The 24204-nt window shown below is 37.8% G+C and overlaps 1 protein-coding gene across 8 annotated transcripts in view; it reads left to right on the forward strand.

The window, feature by feature from the left end:
* The window catches only part of ARHGEF7 (Rho guanine nucleotide exchange factor 7), a 110944-nt gene that overhangs the window by 81789 nt on the left and 4951 nt on the right, over positions 1-24204 (forward strand). For 5 of the 8 annotated variants that reach the window (XM_027444149.3, XM_027444154.3, XM_027444159.3 and 2 more), the window contains 8 exons: positions 1357-1435; positions 2846-2985; positions 3652-3876; positions 6064-6157; positions 10901-10990; positions 14232-14408; positions 22599-22698; positions 23376-23430. In XM_027444149.3, coding sequence (XP_027299950.1) covers positions 1357-1435; positions 2846-2985; positions 3652-3876; positions 6064-6157; positions 10901-10990; positions 14232-14408; positions 22599-22698; positions 23376-23430 — 960 coding nt within the window. The remainder of the gene's footprint in view (positions 1-1356; positions 1436-2845; positions 2986-3651; positions 3877-6063; positions 6158-10900; positions 10991-14231; positions 14409-22598; positions 22699-23375; positions 23431-24204) is intronic. The other 3 variants (XM_027444163.3, XM_027444167.3, XM_072031993.1) reach the window with 1 other exon arrangement.

The raw sequence follows: 24204 nt of genomic DNA on the forward strand, positions 1-24204 counted from the left end.
AGTGCTGCTATTTACCACATACTGTAATGGACTAGGGGGAGTACATTTAGCCAGAGTTGTAGTTGTGAAGGGTACAAACTGTATTTTACATGGGAGCTTCACAATTTTCACAATTGTTTCTTGAAAGAAGGGGAATGCAAGTGGTTCCTGAGTTTGTTTCAATTTTCTGTGTTTTGCTTTGTACTTTTTGTCTCCATGTGGCTCAGGTGATCTTTGTTCTCCATCACCAATCTTTTGCCTGGTGTGTCCCCATGGTACCTTTGCACCTATGTCAGCATTTCCTGCACCTCACGTACAGCGTGGCTGTATGCTCTGTTATTTATGAATTAGAAAAACAGGATTTTAGGCTGCATTGTTTCTCTCATCAGAGAAACTGTTGCAAGGAAACTTTATTTTTGGCATCTTGGGCTTCAGCATACTCTGTGCATACAGAATACTAAGTAGTTTTAGTTCAGCTTACAAGAAGCCTTTGTCCATCCGGTAGTCATTTAAATAAAATAAAATAAAATCCCCTCCATTGGAGCCAAAATTCCTGAGTACATAGGATTTGCACTTCTGCCAGCATGTGCTGAATAGTGTTTCTGTGCAGAAGAATACAGGATCTGTCTTAAAAGAACTTTTATTAAAGTTGCATTTTTGGTAAAGCCTTTCATCCTGGCAATATTACATCTTATCTGTTCTTCTGTGGTTCGAAATGGACAAAAAGTTATCCTAAACTGACTTTTTTTTCCATACTGCTTGGGCTTAAAATGAGATTAGGTTTTCTTCTGCAAAACTAATGTTTTTCTGAAACTTCAGAAACTTTGAAGGTGTTTTTACTGCTTTTGTTCTTTTTCCCCAAATACTTGAGAGTGAATTTTGTAGTGGTAGGGATGTCAGATGTAAGTCTTCAGTATAATTGAAGGATTTGTTTAATGAAATCTTCCTTTCTAAATGTACCACAAACCTTGTTTTGAGAGCTAATCAATCAGTTTGCGAACAGATATGGTTTAAGATCAGTCACCATTACCTCTAATCATGGAACGTGGATGACCCTGAACATCTCAGTTCCCAGAATTTGAGGCTATGATGAATAACCACTCCTATGTTCATATGGATTTGTAGGCTGCCCAGATATCAAATAGTCTAATTAAAATCACAGATCTCATTTGTAGAAGTTGGGCATTAAAACTTGCATTGCAAGGTGTCTGCTTGGATTTTAAAATATTTTAAACCCATCAGTGTGTTGTGTATGCATCTTTAGCAATATATTTTATGTGCATGAGTTCATTCAGAGTTCGAAATTACATATTCTTTACTTGGTAATGGTTTTGTGTGTTTTGGATTTAATTTGTGTGTTTTTTTTTTTTTTCTCAGGGAAAACTGCCAATGACCGGAATGACTATCACAAAGCTAGAAGACAGTGAAAACCATAAAAATGCATTTGAAATATCAGGTATTGTCTGGAAATACTTCTATTTGCTATTTAATGTTTCAATATCAGATGTTATGTCTAAATGTTTTTCATTCTGAGGGTGACTGAGCATTTATCACAGGTTTCCCAGAGGTTGTGGAGCTTCTATGCTTGGAGATACTTAAGAGACTTAAGAGCTGTCTTGACATGGTCTTGGGCAACCAGCTGTGGGTGGCCTGCTTGAGCAGGGGTGTTGGACAAGGTGACCTCTAGAGGTTAGAGGTCCCTTCCAGTCTCCTCAGCCATCTTGTGATTTTACAGATTTGGTAAGGCATCTACACAGCGCCTCATGTGAAAATTGCTTTTTACTGCTAGCGTTAAGCAGTTAACAAACTGCCTTTGTATGGGGTTCATCCCTAGATTTCTGCCTTTTAATTAAGGCACTAGCCTTGGAAAAGGTCCTTTATTGGTGAAGCAGTTCAGACTGTGCTACTCTCTGGAAGAAAGGAAATTTCAGACAGTCCAGAAGAGCTTTAATCAAGAGCTTTCCTTTAGAAATAAATGGTCAGTCTCTTTACTGAGAGACTGTTAGCAGCTCTGCTAATCATGCTTGCAGCTGTGCTTTCTTTAGGTATATTCTCTCTGGAAAGTAGTTTGTTTCAGCATGTAACTTAATTTTGAAGAACAGTTCCTGATGTCAGAATCCTAGGAAGACACAGTGGGAGAAGGATCTACACGATGGAGGTTTATACCTTCATTTTTTTCTTGGATCCATTCTGCCCCCAAGCAGGTTGCATTTCAATAAAGTAATTTTGAGGCTCTTAGGTGGCAGGTAGAGGGGGAAAAAGCTGTTGATGTTGCTTGTTCTTCTGAGATAATAGCTCCAAAGCTGATCTCAGATAAGGAATTTGATGGGTTAAAATGGAGCTAACTGTAGAAATTAAAGTAATCCTGGGTTAATCACCCTGCTGCTTTCCCAAGTGACTTACCTCAGTTTTAATACTAGATTCAGACTGACTTTCTACCTTTTCTGAATGGTGTTTTATCACTTGTCCAATACTATAGCTTGCAGACTAAAGAATGACATTGTAGGCTCTATGTTGGCTTTCCTTGGGAATACGGAGAAGCATAAGGCTACTAGATTGTACCTCTGGATCTCAGGATGAACCTGTCACCTACCTCTATTTCTTATCATAAACGTTGTGTTTGTGTTATCCTAAGTGGGGAAGAAAGGTAGAATTCCTTCGCTTTCTGGAGGAACAAATGCACAGAGGATATGCTATGGCATGGAAAAGTAAGATGCTGTGGTTCTGAAAACCTTGGGTAATTTTTTTATTGGTACTTTGGGGTTATAATGTTTTAAGAAATGTGTATATTTATTATCAGGTCAGACGGACTAAGTGTTCTTCTTTGGTTTCCCATGTCTTTTTTTTTTTTTTTCCTGTCACCTAGGAAATATGATTGAAAGGATACTAGTGTCATGTAACAACCAACAAGACTTGCATGAGTGGGTGGATCATCTGCAGAAGCAAACCAAAGTCACAACTGTTGGGAATCCCACCATTAAACCTCATTCTGTGCCATCTCACACAGTAAGAAATGACTTGTGAAGTAAATAAGCAGTGTAGATAGAATTAGGATATCTGGCAAATATACGACCTTGTAAAGCATTTTCTTTAACATTCGGTTCTCAATGCTAATGGTTGGTCCTAGTCACTAAGGGTTATAACTGTAGTTTAAGGGGTCAAAATCTTGTGTTTTTAATTGCATGAACAGAATAAATGCTTAGCTCTTGGTGTAATAGTTTAATAGGATAAAAGAAGATCTGTTATAGTTCCTTTTTATAATGACCAAGTAATCACGTCGTCTTTTAAGTGTCCTTAGGACAGTAGATTTTAACTGGCAATGTGCGTGGGTCTGTGGAAAAATAATTTCCTGAAGTACTTTTTTTCAGATTCTGAATTTGAGTTGTCTTATATGAATGGATCTAAATTTATCTTAGTGGTGAAAGAAGTGGAAGCAGAGCTGCTTGTAGCTGTTCTTTCTTTAGTGCATGCTCTATCTACAGTAGACAATAAAAATTTCTTTAAGCACTGCTTTTCTAAGCAATAATTCAGTGCTAAAATTTTGAAAGCACAGCTGTAATAAACAGAAGCACTAGACAGGTGAGATTGTTTTACTGGTCCTTCATGGTACTTTGCCTTTATGATGATAATATTCTTCCTCTCCCTTCCCATAACTGTTACTGTCTTTGTCAGCTTCCTTCCCATCCTGTAACGCCTTCCAGCAAGCATTCGGATAGCAAGCCGATACCACTGACTCCTGCATACCACACTCTCCCTCATCCGTCGCATCATGGGACTCCACATACCACGATAAACTGGGGACCTCTGGAACCTCCGAAAACTCCCAAGCCTTGGAGCCTGAGCTGCTTACGGCCTGCACCTCCATTAAGGCCTTCAGCAGCACTTTGCTATAAAGAGGTGAGATGCAGCAGCCAAGAAGCATTAACTCTGTAAAAGGCCTGTGATGAGAAGCTTAACTTTTTTTTTTATATGCCAGCACTTTAAAATTTTGTGCATATTTTTATATAAAGATGTAGCTAACAGCTAGTGCTGAATCAGTGGTAATGGACTAGTGAAAGCTGTTTGTTTCAAACAGGCTTTTAGTCTTGCAGCTCAGAAAATACAAAGGCTTGTTAGGAGATGATGTCTTTCCCCCGTGCTGTGTTTCCACTTACTTTCATCCTTTATCTAGTTACTAAAGATTTAAAAACAAAAAAACTCACAACCATAACCCCCCACAATTAACAATTCTTAAAAAATTCTTTTTTTAAAAAAGGGCATTTCTTTTGTTATATTGATCATCCAGGCTTACTGCATAGTAAGTTGTTTGCTAACCATGCTGAGAAGCATCTAGGATAAGGGATTCTGTGGTGCTTCAAAATGCTGTATCTTAAAATGCTGTGTTTTAAACAGCTCTGGTGGTATAATTGACTCTTGATTCTGCAGTATTTACCACCAGTACTAGGTAACTAATGTGTTTAGAAAAGAAGTCAAAATACATATTAAAAAGAAAACATTAAAAAGAAACTGTCAAAATATACATAATCTTTTTCTACTTAAATGAACCTTACAGTTAATGTCACCATTGAGCAAAAAAAGACAACCAAGCAACAACAAACACACTCCAAATAACAAACCTACCACCAAACAAAAGAAATTTAGATTTTGAGATGCTGTTGTAATGTTTAATTTTCATGTGGTATGAAGCAGAAATCTGTTGTGAGAGAAGTACAGTGGTGGTGGCAGGTCGATTTGGTCTTGTCACTACATTCTGCATGGCTTTATTTTACTAAGAAAATAGTAGACTGATGTTGAAAGTCCATGTTTGTATAAGGAGGATGCTGTGTGGCATGGTAATACCTTCTGTTTTGGGATCTTTTTGTCATGGATCCTCATTGCACTAATTCAATGAAAAGCAGCAGGACCCAAAAAGGGTAACAGAGAATCATGGAATGGCTTGAGTTGGAAGGGACCTTAAAGATCATCTAGTTCTAACCCCCCTGCCATGAACAAGGACACCCTCTAGATCTGTTTGCCCAAGGTTATGCCTACGAATTTTCTTGTAAGCATGTGATGTTAACAGAGTAATGTTATTTGGTGGGCATGTGAATTGCAGTTTTAGAAACTGTAGTCTAAACGCTGTGCCTCAGTGTGGTGTGGTTGGTTTTGATTGTGGTGGGCGTGCAACTTGCTTTTTCTTTCTAAATCCCTTAAGCAACAGGGGAAAAAATGATAGGTAGCCTTCAGTTGGAAGGTTAATATTTCGGCTTAATTATTATAAGGTGTTCTCTTGTGTAGCTGTACTATATGCTCATCTCTTTGTAAGTTAAATTCCTTTCATGCCTTTTGTGTGTGGCACTAAATTCTCAGACATGGTAAAGTTTCACTCATGTTTACAGTGTTTAGAATATCAATAGCATTCAGTCTATCTTCATCATCTCTGGTCTGTCCTGCTCATTCACTTTTTTACTTTCTTGTTCTGTACTTTTATAGAGGATGTCTTGTACCCTTAAGGTAAGGGGTAGACCAGTATATTCCTTTTGTTCCTGTAAAATTAGCATTGCTCCTGTAAATTAGCATGACTGCATTATGAGCAGAAATACTGTATTTGTTGCTGTATTTTTTTGCTGTAGGTCCGTTCTGAAAAAGCTCTAAATATTTAAAAATTCTGGCTTTAAAGAATATAGGTATACAGCCTTCCAAGCTTCCTTTTTAGGTCCTTTTTTAAAACCTGCTTTTAAGTAGAGAAGTCGAATGGGTTGCCTCTTCAAACGTAAAGGGGGAGAAAAAAGTATTGGTACATGCCTGCCTGTTTCCTTCACTCTAGCCCCCAAACAGCCTGCATGGTTTTGCAGCAGCTTCTCTGTGTATTTCTGTTGACAGAATAGATTAAAAATATCCAACTTTGTGTATAGTTGGAGGATGGGTAGAGGAGAAATCAGCCAGTTCAGGCAAATCTGAAGTGCCAAAAAATATTAGTAAACTACATGTTGGTGCTCTTAGCAAATTTTTAGTTACGAACTCCTGTATGCATCTTAGAAGCTAATATTTGAAATACTGTAAAGAAGCTCTACTTTTTTCTATGTTTTTGCTCTCCCCTCACAGGATCTCAGTAAAAGCCCTAAAACCATGAAAAAGCTGCTTCCCAAACGCAAGCCAGAACGGAAGCCATCAGATGAAGAGTTTGCACTGAGAAAAAGTAAGAAAGACTTGAACAAATATCTGCATAGTACAAAGGCTGGAATTAACATCTGTTTAAATTTTGTGGAAATTAAATGTTCAGTCTAAGCAAGTCATCTGGTTTCCTCTCCCCTGTCAGGTTTATTTTACTCATTTTCGGTATTTATATCACAATGGGATTAACTGCTTACTTAGTATTGACTACAGAATGAAGAAAAATGTCCAAGGCTAAGTGAGAGACTTCCTGCTTTCCTGTGTGTGTCTATGGATTTAAAAAAAAGTATGTGTGAGGGGAAGGTGCAAGTTGCAGGATGATTCATAGAGATTTTTTCTGATCAAAATTTCTAATCTCTGGTCTGTCAGCAGCACTTGCACTACCTTCCTTTTTCTAATTAGCAATTGTAGCTTGCAACTTTGATGTCAATATGTTTAGAAACTTGTTTAACTTCTGACGCTTTGATAATATTATTCCTTCTGCGAACAAGTAACTATTTTTGGTACCCTCACTTCTGGTGGCACTCATATCCTCTGTTCAGATATGTTTCTACTTGAGCTAGTCATTTCAGGCTTTGTAGTTGGTGGAGAGCTGCTTTTCCAACGTAATTCATGTCCTGAAGTGAACAACCAAACTAGGTCAGGTGAGGTGGGCTGTTGAAGTGCCTTGTAAATTCGTGTGAATGAACAATTTGATTAGTTGTGCCAGTAAAAGATAAGGTGCTTAAAATAGATTTTCTGTGTTCACGTCTGAAGACCAGATTCCTTTACTGCAACTTCTGCTTCTCTGTCTTTTGCTCATGAGCTTCTTCAGTTAGAGGCTGTGTGCCCTGAGTGATAAATACATGAAATATGTTACTATAAACATTGTCTCTCACCAGTGTCTGCAGGGTTTGAAAGAAAAAGCTTGTCCTTAGGACTGGTTCTCTTAAGGCAGAAGTGCTTCTGAGTGTGCTGTGACTTTCCAACAGCAAAGAGTTAAGGTAGTGGACAGAAGGATCCTTTCTTTGTCGATGTGCAAATGTCGGCTTTAGTTCAGGATAAGCTTTATTTTTTTTTTATGATGCCTGAACAGTGTTCTCTCGTGACAAAGGATGAAAGACCAGTACCTGCATAGTAGCAGAGAACCTTCTATAGAGATGGCTTTTCAGGGTTTCCTTACTTTTTGTTCCTCTTGTTACTGGCATGAGGAAGAAAGTCAGACTTAACTTGAAAATAATAGAAAATAGGTTGTCTGTTGTCCTGTGTTCTATTGATTCCATTCCAGCCATGTCCTTAATACACACTGCATGGTATTCTTAGGTATCTCATTGTATTCTGTGTGCATCGTGTGTGGTCATTAAGTAGCAAATATGTGTAGTAGCTTCTATTCAGAATAGTTTAGAAGTATATCTGGAATATAGAAACAAAAGTTACTGAGACTTAAGAACACCAGTGAGAGCTGAAATAGTAACAAGCATGACACGGACACTGTTCTGGGTGGTGTATTTATAAAGGAGCCGTGGCCCTTATTTACATGATGAGTTTCAGGGTATCTTGTTTCTCTTGGTGATAAAGTTTTATGGTCTACAAGAGGCTTCTTAAATATTTGTGACTGTCATCTGGCTGACATGATTTAAAAACTTGATTCTCTATCATGTCTTCAAAAGATTTATTGTGAACTGACCACATAAGAAGCATCCTCATTTAAATCTAAGCAGTCTCTTATAAACGGTTGTAGTGAAGTGTAGTTAGGGTTCTCTAATATGAAAGAAAACATTTTTCTAGTCCATTCAAGTTAACATTTGGAGAAGACTGTTTTCATCAGTCTCGTGCATAGTAGAACTTTTATCTTTAAGATGACACTCTTTTCACTTTGAGGAAAAACCAGCAGTGACTTCTTTTTACCTAACAAAATTGTTTTGATACTTTTTTTAACAGACTTTGACTCTTCTAAATATGCAGTTTATACTTCTGTGGTGGTGGTGGTTTTTTCTTTAATTTTTAAGGAGCAGAGAACCGAAATACCACTAGATGGTTAATAAACACCCCAGTATTAGTAGTTAGATTGTAAATAATGTTTTATTATTTGAATGTGAGAAACAGAAGGACCAAAAAAAAGTCAACTTTGAAAGTAATAGTCTTAATTTTCCAGTTTAGTTTTACCTCCCTAGAAACCCTTATGATGTAGCCCTACGAGTTCATTTCACTTCCCTAATACTACTAGCTGTACTCTTGGAAGACAATATTGAATCATAGAATGGCTTGGGTTGGGAGGGACCTCAAAGATCATCCAACTCCAACCGCCTGCCATGGGCAGGGATGCCACCCACCAGACCAAGCTGCCCAGGGTCACCTCCAGCCTGGCCTTGAACACCTCCAGGGATGGGGCAGCCACAGCTTCTCTGAGCAACCTGTGCCAGTGCCTCACTGCCCTCTGAGTGAAGAATTTCTTCCTAATGTCTACTCTCTTTTAGTTTAAGGCTCCCTTGTCCTATCATTATATGAGTAAAGTGTCCTTATTCATCCTTCTTTATAAAACTCCTTTTAAGTATTTGAAATGAAGTCTCCCCAGAGCCTTCTCTTCTCCAGGCTGAACAGTCCCAGCTCTCTCAGCCTTTCTCCATAGCAGAGGTGCTCCAGCCTCTGATCATCTTTGTGGCCCTCCTCTGGACTTGCTCCAGCAGCCCCACATCCTTCCTGTGCTGGGGGCCCCAGAGCTGGACGCAGCACTCCAGGTGGGGCCTCACAAGGGCAGAGCTGAGGGGCACAATCCCCTCTCTTCACCTGCTGCCCACCCCTCTGTTGATGCAGCCCAGGATGCAGTTGGCCTGCTGGGCTGCAAGCACATGCTGCTGGCTCATGCCAAGCTTTTCATCCATGACAACCCCCAAGTCTCTCTCCACAAGGCTGCTCTTAATGAGCTCTCCCAGTCTGTGTTCTTGTCTGGGATTGCCCCAACCCAGGTGCAGCACCTTGCACTTGGACTTATTGAACCTCATTAGGTTCACTTGGGCCCACTTCTTCAGCCTGTCCAGGTCCCTTTGGATGGCTTCCCTTCCTTCTGTTTTATCAACTGAACCACTCAGCGTGGTGTCACCTTCCCTCCTTACTGGGAGGGATCTTTTTAAGAAAAAAAACTATTGTAAGAAAGTGTTATCTCAGATGTTGGAAGCTGGAGATTGAGTATCTGTAATGTGAAGTAGGTGTGTGTAGATTTAGCAATTCAGCACATTTACTGAGAGGTGATGTGAGCCCTTTTGGGATGGGGCTTATAGCTGTACTTCAGTGTATTTGAAAACATTTTCTTCCACTCCTGATTAACACCCATTTTGTATGCATGAGAACTTTCAATAAAAGGGATATTTGGTTTTAAGGCAAAGGGTGTTCCTTGCAGAAATACTTTATTGATTCTGGCTTTTACTGTTCATCTCCTCACCCCCATGGCCCCACCTTGTGTTGGTGATGAGAAGCTTCAGTTCTGTTGTAGTTCTCCCTCGCCCTTTTCCATCTCGTGGAGCTTCTCCAGATTTCCAAGGATTTGTGGGCTGTGTTGAAAACTGCTATGTGAAATTAGCTTTATAACAGGCAAATGAAACTAAATAAGGTGTTTCAGCTGAGTGCCCTTACAGTGCTGATTACAGAAGTGAAAATGCTTGTTTCCCTATGGTAATAATATAGGGCTGCATTCTAACCACAACAAAATTAAATTATTTTTCCTGCCTTGAAAGAGAAATAACCTGCACTTGGGAATATCTGCGTCTCTTAAATTGTAGGGTAGCTATGCCTAGTCAAGATGATTTCTTCAACAGTTAGCTTGTCAGTCAATCCTGCCAAATCTTTTGACAGTTAGCTTTGTGGTGGTGGTAATAAATCACAAAAAATAAATCTGGATGCACTGGCTCACAGTGCTTTATCTTGATGTTGAAGGCAGTTCAGATTCATGCAGCAGAGAACTTGCAAGAGTAGGAGTTTTTTTTTGGAGGGGAAGGAGGAAGACGGGAAAAACGATTTTAAAACAAAAATTCATCTTGACTTGCCCATAAAAATCCTGGTTCTGTCTACTACTGGTGTTTCTTTGACATTTGTTCAGGAGTATGTTTGCTATATATTGAAAAAAAATATATATATATTTTGCAATGTTAAGTTTGGCTAGATTTATTTATTTTCTTTTATAATAGTTTCTTAACTTCTTACTGTCTGGGAAGTTGAATGTACTCCACTTTTCCTAGGTACGGTTGAATGGTAGTGACACGTTACTGCACACTGGGCTGAAATTGTGCCAATGTGTTTTTTTTGTTTAATTCTCAGTAGAATGCTGTTTACCTTTCAGGGTAAATCTGATTCGTTTGCAAAAACTGTCAAGGTTTCTCTTCTTTGAATTATATTCGGTTCCTTAATTTCTTTGATAATATTATGAAAGAATAACTGCAGTACACTATCTGTTTAACAGCTGTTTGGTTTGAAATCAGAGATGTCCTGTGCAAATTCACATACTCAGAAAATTTCTTCAATGTATGAGTGATTTCTCTGACTTGTATTTTGTCTTTTGTTGTTTTAAATATATTGTAATAGTATTTTCATTTTTTTTAAAGTTCTTGTTAGTTTTGGTCGTTGAAGCTTGATTTTTGAAATGATTAAGAGAAATTTGGAAGGTTGATTAGGCCGAACTTTGGTCCCAACTGAAATATATAGTATTTAGCTTTAAACAAATATGATTTACAAAGGCCTGTTTGTATTAACAAACATATATCCGTGTTTAAAATTTTATTTTTCCCATTGATTCTAGGTACAGCTGCTTTAGAAGAAGATGCTCAAATTCTTAAAGTCATTGAAGCATATTGCACAAGTGCCAAAACACGTCAAACACTAAATTCAAGTAAGTTAGAAAATACTGAAATGACTAATTAAGCCACAAATCAGACAGTTTGCAAAGAAGAGAAGTGTAGTGTCAATGGTCTCAGAACTTCGCAAATTACAAGCTGGACCTGGAAGAAGTAATAATCTGGTTATGGCTTAATATCAGTGCTGAGTGTGTTTAAGTATTGGGAGCCAAGGTCCAAGGTTAGAGATCATAGTTCTGAAAAGTGTTTATTTAAAACAAAGAAAAATTGGCTAGTTATTGTGGTTTAAAATTGCATAAACCCTTCATCAATAAATGAGATGTTTTGAGGCATCTGTCGACAGTTGCTCAGTATGTTTTTTGATAAATTTCAGGAAGCTGGTAAGTAGGAGGAATGGAGAATAAGTGATAATTTTTAGAGGAATATAGTTTTCTCTTGTTCTGTTCAACAAAGACATATGGTACAAAAAAGTAACATAGACCTGTGAAGATTTATTTTATTGCCACCAGTTATTTTTAGTATTAATTGCAAATTTTAATCCCATCTCATAATTTCAGGAGAAACTGTTCTCAGATCTGTGTGATGCTTAAAGCCATTTGCAGTTTCTCAGATCAATACCTAGCTTACTGAAAACCTGTAACGTGTCTCTGGGGTCCTACTTCATTTAATCCCAGTCAAGGTTGCCATGTGGAGTTCCTCTGTGTTGTAAGTAAAACATTGCACAAAGCAGGGGAGCCACCAGCATGTGTCCCAGTTATACAAAGAAGGAGGAAATGCTGTTGGGATTGTTCCAAATTGCACAGTTTTTGCACTGTTGATAAAGGATTTAATTCCTTGGAACGCAGTATAATGGAACATGGCTTTAATGGAAAACTTGGCCAGTTTTGCTGTTGTCAGGAATTAGAAGAGTGGACATCATAGACTCCTCGTCCACTAAATTGATTAAATTTGCAGTAGTAAACGCTGGTACTTCTACCACATCTCTGTGCCTGTTTTGCTTCCAAGCAAAAGCACTTTATACTGAAAATTGAGAAGTCTCAAAATATACTTGCAAATAGAGTTTATGGATTTTCCTAATAACGTTCACTTACTGTTATCACCTTGAAAAATTACAGCTATTGTGTATTCATCTGTACTTTAAAATTGGAATACGACCTCGTATTAGACTTTTAAAACGTTTTAAGTAACAGCAACAACCTCAATTTCAACTTTTTGTTCTTGACAAACTGTAGGTCTCCAAGGTGATAAAACTGCCAGTTTTGTAAATTAGCTGCTATTACATCATTTTGATTAATATTGACCTATTTTCTAGTGCTACAGTCATTACAGTAGTGTGCTTAATTGGATAAAAGAAAACGAATGTGTTCAAAATTCTGAAGCTATACTGCTGTTCCAAACAAAACTAAATGAGATGATTGCTGTTAAATGTATTGACTGTGATCTGTTGGTTATATCCAAGGATAATGTGACAAGAAATGGTTGAGGAAACATTTGCACCTGCACAGTATTGTGTGTGTGCAGACACATAATGGATATGATTTTTTTTTGCTTTTTTGCCTATTTTTTCTTTTCTATGTATATTTAAGAAATATACATAGTGCAGTAGGTATCATTGCATACATCAGTAGTCAGCAGCTTTTATTTGCTCCTAATTGCAGCAAAAACAATGATTTTTTGATTAAGCACATGGCTGCTTTGTTTGGAAAGAAAAGTGCTGTCATCTAGGACATCAGATTTCAGAAGATCCCTTTGTAGATTAGAATTGGTAAAGAGGGGAAAAATGATGCTGTGTTGCTTCTGTGGAAGCAGCAGTCAGTGTAGGAGAACAGAAAGAAAGAATTGCCTGTTGTCAATGAAATATGCCACTTCTTTACTTTTACTTCACTTTTGCTTCTCTGTTAACATTCTGCCAAGCCCTCACAGCACTGATGTGGCATTTCTTCTAGCTGCACCTTAATCCAAAGCCCCAGGGGTGCTACTTTTGGCAATGTCTGTTCAGTGTAGGTATGGCACCACTGCAAACTGGAAGGCAATGGCATGAGAGGTAGCAGGGCAACTTTTTTCAGTTGCTGGGGTGGGGAAGACGTAGGAATTTAAATTTGGTCAGACATGGAAATAAAAGAACAATTTTGCTATATTCTGCTGCTTACTTTGCATTTCTGCTCTAAATATGGGCTTAAATATTTTGCACTGTCATGCAGCTTGTGGCTCATAATGTGGCCACTTGCATGGCTTTAGTCCTTAGACATTGCCAGGCTTAAAAAAACACACAACACACAAAAAAAGCAAAGGCAAGGGACAAAGTGTTGTTAATTACCTTTGTCTGCTACCATAGACATCTTAAAGTATTTAACTGGGAAGACCATTTGAGATAGAGACCTGTAGGAAGAGGTGTGTGAGGGGACAGGATGGGTCAGTCTATGTTGCTGTTAGCCTCTTGGCCCTGATTTTTTTATTAGTCCAGCTTCCACATGGTAAAACAAGTATCTTGGTTACAGGTGCAGAAAGGCTTTAGCTTGTCAGTCTCTTTGAGGGGGTACAGGATGGTGCTGCTGATTTAGAAAGTCAGCAGCCCTGCTCTGCATGAGAACCTTCGCTTTTTCCCCTGCATTTTCCTCTTTGTAGTGTTGACACAAGCACTTCTGTGGCTGTACTGTGAGCTGGTGGGGAAATCAGTTAACTGCTTGAAAAACAAACTTGCAGGGTTAGTTTTCATCTGAATCTGTTCCCTGACCTGGTTCACCAAGCAGCTGTACAAATGGCTGTGTCATTGCAAGGGAGGGAATGGACGGAGGTATGTATTTGTGATGGGGAAGCGGCTATTGTTTTGCTAGTCAGCACTGGACCCTGCTGGTTTACTGGGTTTATTGCTCTGTTCCGAATCAGATTGGTTCTTTTCAAGTATGGGGACAGTCATGGTCTGGAGGCAAACTCCTCCTTCCAAAAACTCTACCCTCGAATGAGATTTTGGTTTCTCAAAATTTTCAACTGAGGCTGCTTAGAAGCTTAAAAAAGACTTGCCAAAAATTGTATTGTAACAGTTCAAAAACTATTACGATGAGCTTAATTTATACCTAAACCCCAAAACAAATTAAAAAAAAAAAAAAAAGAAAAAAGCTTTGGTGCCTTTTTAACAATATTTTCTCTTTTCCTTCTCTTCCCATCACCTTTTGCTTTTATTTCATGTGTTTGGTTGTGGCTATTCCTTACGTTCTCCTCCTCATCCCACCTCTGCCTATCCACATCCACCATTTCATTTCACCTATACATCCTTAGCATGGCAAGGCACTGACCTGATGCATAATCACGTCTTGGCTGATGATGACCAATCAAGTCTAGACTCCTTGGGTCGTCGCAGTAGTCTTTCTCGTTTGGAGCCTTCAGACCTCTCAGAAGACTCTGACTATGACAGTATATGGACAGCCCATAGTTACAGAATGGGGTCTACATCTCGTAAGAGCTGTTGCTCATATATCTCTCACCAGAACTAATGCACTTCTGAGCTTTTTCTTAACAAATGCTTGTTGTATCACAGCCTGCTTTTCTTAGATGTTTTCTTGCTGTTCCTTGTCTCTTTAATGTGATATTTTAACAACTTCTGAGGGAGCTTCTGAAACTTCAGTTATACCTGGTGGAAGGCTCTATTGCCAATTCAATGCACAAACGAATAAGTCATACTAAAAAGTGTATGTCCTATCAAGGATGATATTTCTTGAGGGTTTTTTAAGTGACAGATACTAATTTGTAGCTCTGAATGGTCTTTTCTTTTGACTTGGTCAGTGTAGCAACAGGTCCTTTCTTCTTTTTCTTTTTTTTTTTTTCCCCCTTTTGGATACAGCACGTTTTTGTATTTTGTACTGAAACCATACTGGTTTGTGAGCTGAGTGCCAGCAATATGGAAATACTTCAGTGGTAGTTGTTGAATTTTCTACATATTAACAAAACACAAAGCTGGTAGAGGAAGAAAAATACGGTTTAAAAATAAACAGTACAAGAGCTGTAAAAAAAATCATTCAGATATTCACTTATCTGGCCCGTTTGTTTGGAGAAGCGTTTGCTAATCCATATTTTTTTTTCTGTTTTTATACTGCTGTCTTTTCCTCATTGCTTAGACGTCTATACGAAGGATTGCACTGCTCTCCCTCGCCCCCAGTCTGGCACTTCCCATGAAAGCCTGGCAGTCCATGCTCATTACATGCAGTGTTTTGATAATGTCATATTACCTATGGTCATATTGTCACTTTACTGTATGCAGTAGTGTGGCAGCAAACAGGGTTTAGATGTTTACTTGCCTGTTAAAATGCACAGCTGTCAAGTGACCATTCTTCTTGAAAAGATGAGGTGAAAATGGTTCCCCAGACGAAAGCTCAAGTGTTCAACATCTGAAACTCTAGGTACAACTGCAATCAAATTGGCTTGTATGAAGTTCTTAAAAATAGAATGCTTGCCCTTTTTTTTTTTTTTTTTTTTTTTTTTTTTACTGTTTGGAGCATGTCTGTTACAGATTTTATCGTCTTGTAACTTCTCTCACGAGCAGGTTTGTTTTCAGCAACAGCTCTTCACTTACAATTGTGTTGGCATTTCAGAGAACTGTGGCACCTTATACACAGCTGGTGGTCTTGAACCTGCATCTGGGGCATGACTGGGGTGAAGTGTGTGTTCTGTCTTGTGGATAATGCAGTTGGGATTGAAACAAAATGTTTTCCAAACCTTCATTAGCATTAGGGAAAGGCGTATGATCAAAGGACAGAAATCTCATTTTCACCAGGATCCCTGGATACAATTCTTTAATCCTTTTCCAAGTGTTATCCAGTGTTCAGGTATTAGCCTAGGAATAAATTCAGAGTAATCATAATGCAATTAACTGCTGCCTGGGAACTTGATCACTCTGTTTGAAAGTTTCCAGGTAATTAATATCTTCCTGCAGGTTATGTGATCAGAAAGTTAGTAATCGTTAGATATGAATGAATCCAGAAGGTGATCAGCATGGAGAAGCTATTTCAAAACAGCTTGATTTGCATTTCATCTTGCATTGTTTGGTCACTCGCTTTATCCTTTATTGTTGTTGTTTGTATTAAAAAAAATTGACTAACAAAAGCAGCAACGCTTACTGAAGAGAATTTTCAGGGGTATATCTTACTGGAAATCATACAAGTTCCTGGTCATTAAGTTAGTATATATTTCAAACTTTTTCCGAAGTGGAGGAATATTGCTTAGAGAAATGTATGTGTGCTCCATACCATTCCACAGTGCATCTGTAAGCCACTTCACTTCCCCTTTTCCTTTGAGTTTTTGTTTTACATAAATGGAAAGTATGGATTTTTTTTTCCTGTTGAGCTGTGGTGTTCTAGTTAAATAATGTTTTCTGCATTGGATAAATGATATTTTTTTTATGTCTGTTTCATGTTACAGTGTAAATATGAGTTTGAAATACAGTTGCTGCACTTGAATTTCCTTATCACACAGAATGTTTTGTTGTCGAGATCCGAAGATTTTATTGACTTTCTATGCACCAAAGCTTTGACAGTTTACCACCATTAATTATTGTAGCATTTGAGTCATTAACTTGGATCATAATTACGCTCTTTCATATTAACATTATTACACATTTAAACCATTCAGTGTCCTCAGTGTTACAGGCCACTCGCTATTGTGAACCGATCAGGCATGTTACTATGCCATGCTTAAAAAAATGCAATGTGGAAATGGTGGTATTCAGTCCAAAGGTTCAGTGTTTCTATTTTTGTGGAACTTGAGTCCTGGTAAAAATAGTACCTTCTGTTTATGCAATTCTGTAAAATATATGTGTACAGTTACTGATATACTGGAAGGATGGAGAATCTGAGTTAGAAGGTAGGTTCAAGCCATTGTCAGCCCCTCCTCACACGGCTTACACAGTGTTCCCATAAATTAGTATTTCCATAAATTGAAGCCAACCAACATGAATTGGGTGTTTTGCATAATCCTGCCAAAACACAGTAATGTGTATATAGTGACGTACAACATAGGAAAACATGATATATGGTGCACTTCATTTGTGAATGGGAGAAGCCATCTTCAGTAGGTGACTGCCTTTTGGAAATACAAAATGGATGTATATCTGAATGTTGCATTGTACTGTACAGTATGCATATTGTTTGTGGTTGCATATATCAAGTGTTTTGTTTTATATAAAAAAGGACATCTGTTATGTACAGTTGAAATAAATTTTGCATTTGCTAGACTGTGACTTTAATATTTAATTATTACACAGGGGGAAAGGACAGCATAACTTGTAACTTAACGTATTGCTCCCTATTTTCCCCATGCCTCCTTTCTCTCCCTCCCCTCTCCTTAAAGGAATCAAATGCTGAAGTGAAAAAGCTTTTTTTGACATAAGTGTATAATCTTTATTTTAATGTAATTGACAATTGCAGGAAATTCCTTGTAAAGTATCCTCTTTATTTTTAAAATAATGTATCCTCTTTATCTTTACAAGAAATGGCAAAAATGAGTGAAGTGGCAAAATTTCTGAAGAGTTAAAATGTTTGTTTTTGTTGCCTCCTCCCCCCAATTGACTTTTTTTTGGAATTGGTGTATTTTCAGTAAAATTTGAATTTTTTGAACAATTTAGAACATACTACTGCAGGTCCTGTTACCACAGAGTTTATAAACTTGATATTTATTTCTAAAACCTTTACACACTTTCATGATTTAATATTGCAACATTTTTCTCTTTAAAGCAATCTTCTTGTGTTCCTTCATAAGATATTTATGTTTGAGTGATTTAAAATAAAATAACCTAATGCACATACTAAAATATCTGTAATGGAACAAAAATACAATCTAGTTCAGTTAAATATTGTATCTTTTTGCTATGACTTCAGCAACTCTAATTTTTGTCCTATAGCCCTCTGGTTTCTTTTTTTATTGCTTAGTGAAATGTAGGAAATCTTGAGGGATGATCTGCCACTTCAGATGACGTATCTGTCTTTCAAACTCTTCATCCCGTTATTAAGTGACTCAGGTTTGCACATAGAATTGTATGTTTGTTTCAGTCTATTTTCATTTTAATCATCAAAATGTTTTGCTGTAAACTGCCTAGATCTGTCATCTGAGTCGTGTGGGGTTCTTCCCTATTTGTGTACTGCTGCTAGTGAAAAAGAAATAAATAAGCTTCGTGCCAAACTTTTTTTTTTTTGCTACTCCTAAGAGTTTGCAAAAAAAAAAAAAAAAAAAACCAAACAAAAAAAAAACATTTTATACAGTGTGCTTAAGTTTGGCCTGATGTTTGGTTTCTATTTTCTTATCTTCACAAGATATTAAAGGGCTCCCTTTTGACTTTTGACAGATCTATAGCATGAAGGATTTCTTTTTTTTTTTTTTTTTTTTTTTTTTTAATACTTCAATCTCAACATACCCAGAGTTTGGGAGCACCATGTTTACAATTCTTCACACTAGGACTTCATCAAAGAGTCACTGAGAAAGAGAAGGTTAACTTGGAAGGTCTGCTCATCCACTTTAGCATCTTGAATCTAACTAATACAATGAAGAACTGAGTGTTTTAAATTACAAGTAATGTTATTTTTTTTTTATCACTTGCTTCCACAGGAAAATGACATGTCTTTTGTGTACAACAGTGGCTAAGTTGTCTAAAAACAAACAAACAAAAAAAAAAACAAACAATTTGTGTTGCACATACTTGTCTTCCAGAGGCAAGTCAGACTTCTGCCTTTGAAACTCCAGGAAGTAATTTGGAAGTGTTTCCTAGCTTGTGAAGAAGCTATTAAAGTTGGTAGAAGAGGGGCTGCATAGTTACAAATAGTGTTTCTCCTTTTTTATGTTTATTGTGCCTTTATAGTGAAGAAAACTCCAGTTCTTCTTGTGCAGAAGAAACATTGCTGATGGCCTGAATTTATGCCATACCCTTTTTTGTAAAGTTAACCACTATCACTGTGGGTCTAATTTCAGTAGCTTAAATTAGGAACCTCACAGTTGCAGGAAGAAGTTAGACTTTCAGAGAATGTCACAGAAAGTACCTCGGTTGAGCCTTTTCCTCAAAATGGCCACCTGGAGGAAGGAGCCCATGTCTTGTCTGACTGTGAGGAGAGCAAGGTTTGAAACAAGGCCCTGAAGTTAGCAGCTTGCAGTAGGTGAAGTGGATGCCCACCTCCATTTTATTGTTGGCTTAATTGGTTCCTGGACAGAAGGGGGTCAGGCACTGAAAACTAAAAGCAGCAGCCTGCTCCTGACAGGCCTGCTCTGTAGGCCCCTTGTACCACGTTACCCAGTGGGTGTTGCTCAGGTCTCTAGCCCAGGTGGGCTCTACTATTACTTGCTTTTTTGTATAGGTTCAGCAAACTTAGCCTCCAGTTTAGGATTGGTAAAAAGCATTGAGGCAATTTGTTCTCCACTCTAGGTCTGTGACATTAATACTAAATAGATACCTTTGCTTGATTGATGGTATCTAATTGACAGAAACTTTGAACCATGTCCATGGTGGTTTTGAGTTTTGGTTTTGTCTTTGCTATGCAACAGACCCCTAATGGGGGCATGTAAGTCTTCCAGGACACCGGATTTATGAATTTCCCCCTTGGAAAGTTACAGCAACTTCCTCAATTTTTATGTTCCACATCCTTTCTTATTTCCCTCCCCCAACAGCTTCCCTCAAGAAATAAAACCAAACCAAGCCTGTGCTGTAATGCTTGGGATGGTTGTTCTTTTTTTTCTTCTTTCCCCTTCCTCATTATTTTTAAACTAGTACTTTCTGGTTATTTTGTCTTGAGGTGTTTCAGGGACAGAGTTCCTGGAGGTCAGCTTGAGTGTTCTCTTTTTGCCTCTTTGACTTGAAGTGACACTGCCCAGTTTCGCTACAAGTCAAACAGTTAATACCATTCAGCACAAAACTTGCAAATTTGAGATTGACAAAGGGCAGATATGGTAACCTGAAGCAACTCTCGAGTCTTCTGCATTATTTTTGTGAAAATGTGGAATACGTCTTGAGGAGGGGCCTTTGATTAAGTGACCTGCAACAACTTCTTGAACTGTCCTTTTAGTTTAGCTCTTCGCACAGGCTCCACGGCGCTGTGATGCAGCCCCCTCTTCACGTCCTGAAGCTGTAGCTTGTAAACCTCAGAGATGGTCACACAGAGTATAGTCACAGAGAAACTCGGGGAGGTGAAGGGTGTAGTTTAGGCAATATTGCTTAATGCTAGTCATGAGGTGACACTGCTTGAAGTTTGTTTTAGATGTGTATCTACCAGAAAATGCAGCTTTAAACAAAACAAATGAAACAGAAAGAGGTAATCAAATTACTGTGCATGTACTCATTTGATGTCAGGATCCTCCTTTGTTGCAGGATATGTAAATCTTTAATAGTTAGCAACTGCTTGTGAGGTTTAAAAAAGAGACTTCCCATTTGTGCCAGAGCAGTGAAGGTGAGGGTAGGACCTGCAATGTCCTGAATTCCACAGTGGTTGATAGCTGTGGCACAGAAAGGTCGATGTTCGCTTCAGTTTACACCATGTAAGTGTGTACGTGTACTGTGTGGTGGTCTCCTTGTGTGTATAATGTTGGTGAATGTGTTGTTTTTATGAAGCTGTATATGCTGTGTCTCGGTAGTATTAAGTGTTTACTGTGCTATGCTGCACACTCATCAGGATATGATAGTGGAGACATCTGTTTCACATGGGTGTCTGTATATAACCATACAGTTAGGACAGACTTTTTTTTAAAGCTGTCTTCTCCATGCTATTTCTGCATTTAGCAAGGACCCATGTTACTCTGACCAGGCAAAGACAGTTGGATGCATCTCTGTAAAGAGATAAATGTAACACGTTGCTCCGTCTTTGGTTGAAGGGCGTCATGGGTGAGAAACACGTGGCACTGCTGTCTCCCTCAGCACACGCTAGGCTAAAGTGGTCAAAATTGGTACAGAGACCTGAAATTTAGTGATCTGGTAGCAGCTGGTACCAACTAACTTCCTAAAATACCATGTAACTCAATGTTGTGTTACATCTCGGGCAAATAAAACCAAGCAGTCACCAACTAATTGAAATAAACAGAAGGTAACTTTTTTTTTTTTTTTTTTTTTTTTTACAACTGAAGATTGATAGTGCAAACAAGGAAACGTCCATGAGCCCTATTTGCTGAGCTTGTTTTGTAGGTTGCTTCTTCCCAGCAAAATGGTGTGTGGGTTTTTTTTGGGAAGGATTTTTTCACTTGGCAAGATGAAGAACTCAAGGCTTTCAAGGACGAGATTCTGTTCTCAAATACGCAGTTACCTTTATTCCACAAAATGTGACTGTCATGTACTGATACGTTTGATCCTTGCTGTTACCTTAAGGAAACGTTTATCTGTTAAAGGATGTTTGCCATTGCTAAAACCAATTAAATGAGCTTAACAAGTACTGCAAAATTGTGTTCCCTACAAGCTTGTTGTTCAGAACTCAAGACTGCAGCTGTTAAGGAAGTTAGGATTTTTCAATGAACTCAATTTCCTTAACTTTGTATGTGTTTAGATTTATATATATAATGTATAGATAAAAAATGTTTTATATATTTGTTATGAATAGTAAAAGAGTAGTACTATTATCACAAATAACTGTTTGGCAGGGGCTATCTCCTGACACATGTAATCCTGTAGTACCTATCAACTTGTTCAAACTGTGCTAGAATAAAGGCATTCCTTGCTAGTGAAAACTCATTATAACACATTAATAGGCAGACATGCCTTGGTTGTTAATACTCATATCTTGGTTAAAATATACAGGAATTTTAATGCCTTATCTGCTGTGTGTGAATTCTGAACAAATGCTTGGGTAGCAATTTACAGCCCTCTTAAAAATGCTTGTAATTTACTTTAGCCTGAGTAATGTTTCTAGAATGCATGCTTTTTACGTATGTATGAATGGACGCACACCTCTGAACAGCAGATTTTCTCTTTAGAGCTACACTACTAGAATTTGTGTGATTAATCTTGATGTTAAAGATTGTAATTGTAGAAAATGTTCTGAAGATGTTAGAATGTTTTGAGTCTTTGTTGTTAAACCATTAAGTGCTTTATTAACATTTTAAACATGACCTATGTATTTCATCATAGGACTAGAAGACTATCTTAAAGTGTGCACAACACAGTTGTGTTGTTTATGGCGTTCTGGGGAAAGGGTTGTTAACTGTTTTCTTCCATTGCTGTATTGTTTTATATTGCTATTCTGCGCCTTACTGATAGAATAATTGGTTTAGGGTGGCATTACGTCTTGGATTTGTATTGTGTGAGATCAGAATCTGTCCTTGAGGCTTAAATTGCTACTACTTGAATGCATCTATGTTTCTCTGACTCAGCTATGGTAGATTTGTATAGATTTTACTGATAGTTGACCTGTGCACTGTTCATTGAACTGTGTAGCATCCCCGTCAATAACACAGAAGTTATCATCACCAGGATAGAAGTCTCAGACAATACTTATTTTTGTTACAAGGCTGTGGATTCAAATGTTTAAAAAAAAAAAAAAGTCAGTAATCTGTGTATGTAGAGGGAAGGGGAGAAATTGAAAGAGATGTACCTTGGTCATGCAGGTGTATCATGCAATGAATGAAATAACCTTTAAAATTTCCCTGACGCTGTCCGCAAATTTCTCATTTTGTAATTTATTTTTACAACAGGTTCCCGCAAAGAATCAGCTCCTCAAGTCCTGCTTCCAGAAGAAGAAAAAATTATTGTAGAAGAAACTAAAAGTAATGGTCAGACTGTTATAGAAGAGAAGTAAGAGAACATTTAATGAATGATGGATTAAGACAGTAAACTTTTGCACTTTTATTCCTCCTTCCATCTCTTTTTGCAATAGTGTGTGTATGGTACATTAGTAGTAAGGGACAGAGTTGTCTGGAGTGTGCTGCCAGTCCTTTTTAAGTGCAGTTCGCCTTCATTTAAATGCTTGTTGCCTGGCTTCTGTGTATGGTACTCAGTTTCTTTCTTCTGTGCCAAGAAGTGGTATGCTTCACCTGCAAATAGTTTTCACTTGGAAGTAGCCCTATAGCGCTAAATTGTTGTAGGGTTTCACTATTAAATTGGTGTTGTCTTTTTAGTTTGTGTGTAGTGTAATTCTATTTTCTTTTGTTAAGGTGTATGTCAGAAATGAAAAATTGCTTGCTGTAACAGAATCATAATATAGGAACCAGTTTAGGTCCCTAAAGACCTAAGACCTAAGGTGTTTGAGAGCTGTATCCTGTCACAGAAACTGGTAGCACGTCCTTGCTGCTTCCATGCTGCCAGGAAGGATTAATGAATGTAAATCAAGATAAGAGATAATTTGTAATGCAAATTTGAAATTACCTCTTAACTGTTTTTCAATGCTTTTCATTGAACAGTTGTTTAATAATAGATTTAGATGTTTTCCTGAAAACTGTTGTAACAGATCATCTTTTTTTTTTTCATTTTAGAAGCCTTGTTGACACAGTATATGCATTAAAGGATGAAGTTCAGGAGCTAAGACAGGTTGGTAATTTGCTACTTTAGAGCAACGTGGAAAATGGAAAGATGGCATGTTATAAAAAAAACAAAACCAAATACAGCTTGTAAACTGATTGAGTTTGACAGGAATTAACTTGCATTTTGGACTAGATTAGAAAATCTGAGATTCACTTTTAAAAGTAAAACATGGCAATTTGACAAAAATGCCTTCTTTTGTGGTTGTCATCAAAAGGTTGGAGCATCAACCTGTGAGAGGAGTATGAAGAGTCCTGTCTCTGAGGGGATTTCCTAAGCTCTGTTTTGTTTGGTTTGGGATGTTACAAGTTGTGAAACATTTGAAGCATTAAATAAATTCAATTCTGGTGTATTACCAGCAGAGTAAGTGTATAGAGACTGTGAAATAGCATTCTTGGATTTGATGACTGTAGTAGTATAAATGTCTGGATTTACTTAGGCCTTTATTTACAGTCTTCCAGTAACCTGAACACCTCCTGCAAACCAGTTCATAAAGCGTCTCCTTTCTGGAGATGGAGTTCTCTTCACTGCCTACTGTGTGTTCTTTTTAATGAAGGACAACTCTAACTTAGGGTGCTTGTTTTTCTCATTAGAAATTGCACTAGATCGCACTGACTTGCTGGTATGGTAGTTCCAGCTGATGTTTTAAGCGTGTTTTAAATATCCAAACGAGTTGTTTTAATTTTTTTTCTTAACAGGACAGAGCCTGTTTAAACCATATTTGTGCTACAGTACATACTCACTGTTAAATGTGTAGGTGAAATAGTTGAATTATCCTCATTG

This window comes from Anas platyrhynchos, chromosome 1, assembly GCF_047663525.1.
Source record: "Anas platyrhynchos isolate ZD024472 breed Pekin duck chromosome 1, IASCAAS_PekinDuck_T2T, whole genome shotgun sequence".
NCBI classification, from domain to species: Eukaryota; Metazoa; Chordata; class Aves; order Anseriformes; family Anatidae; genus Anas; species Anas platyrhynchos.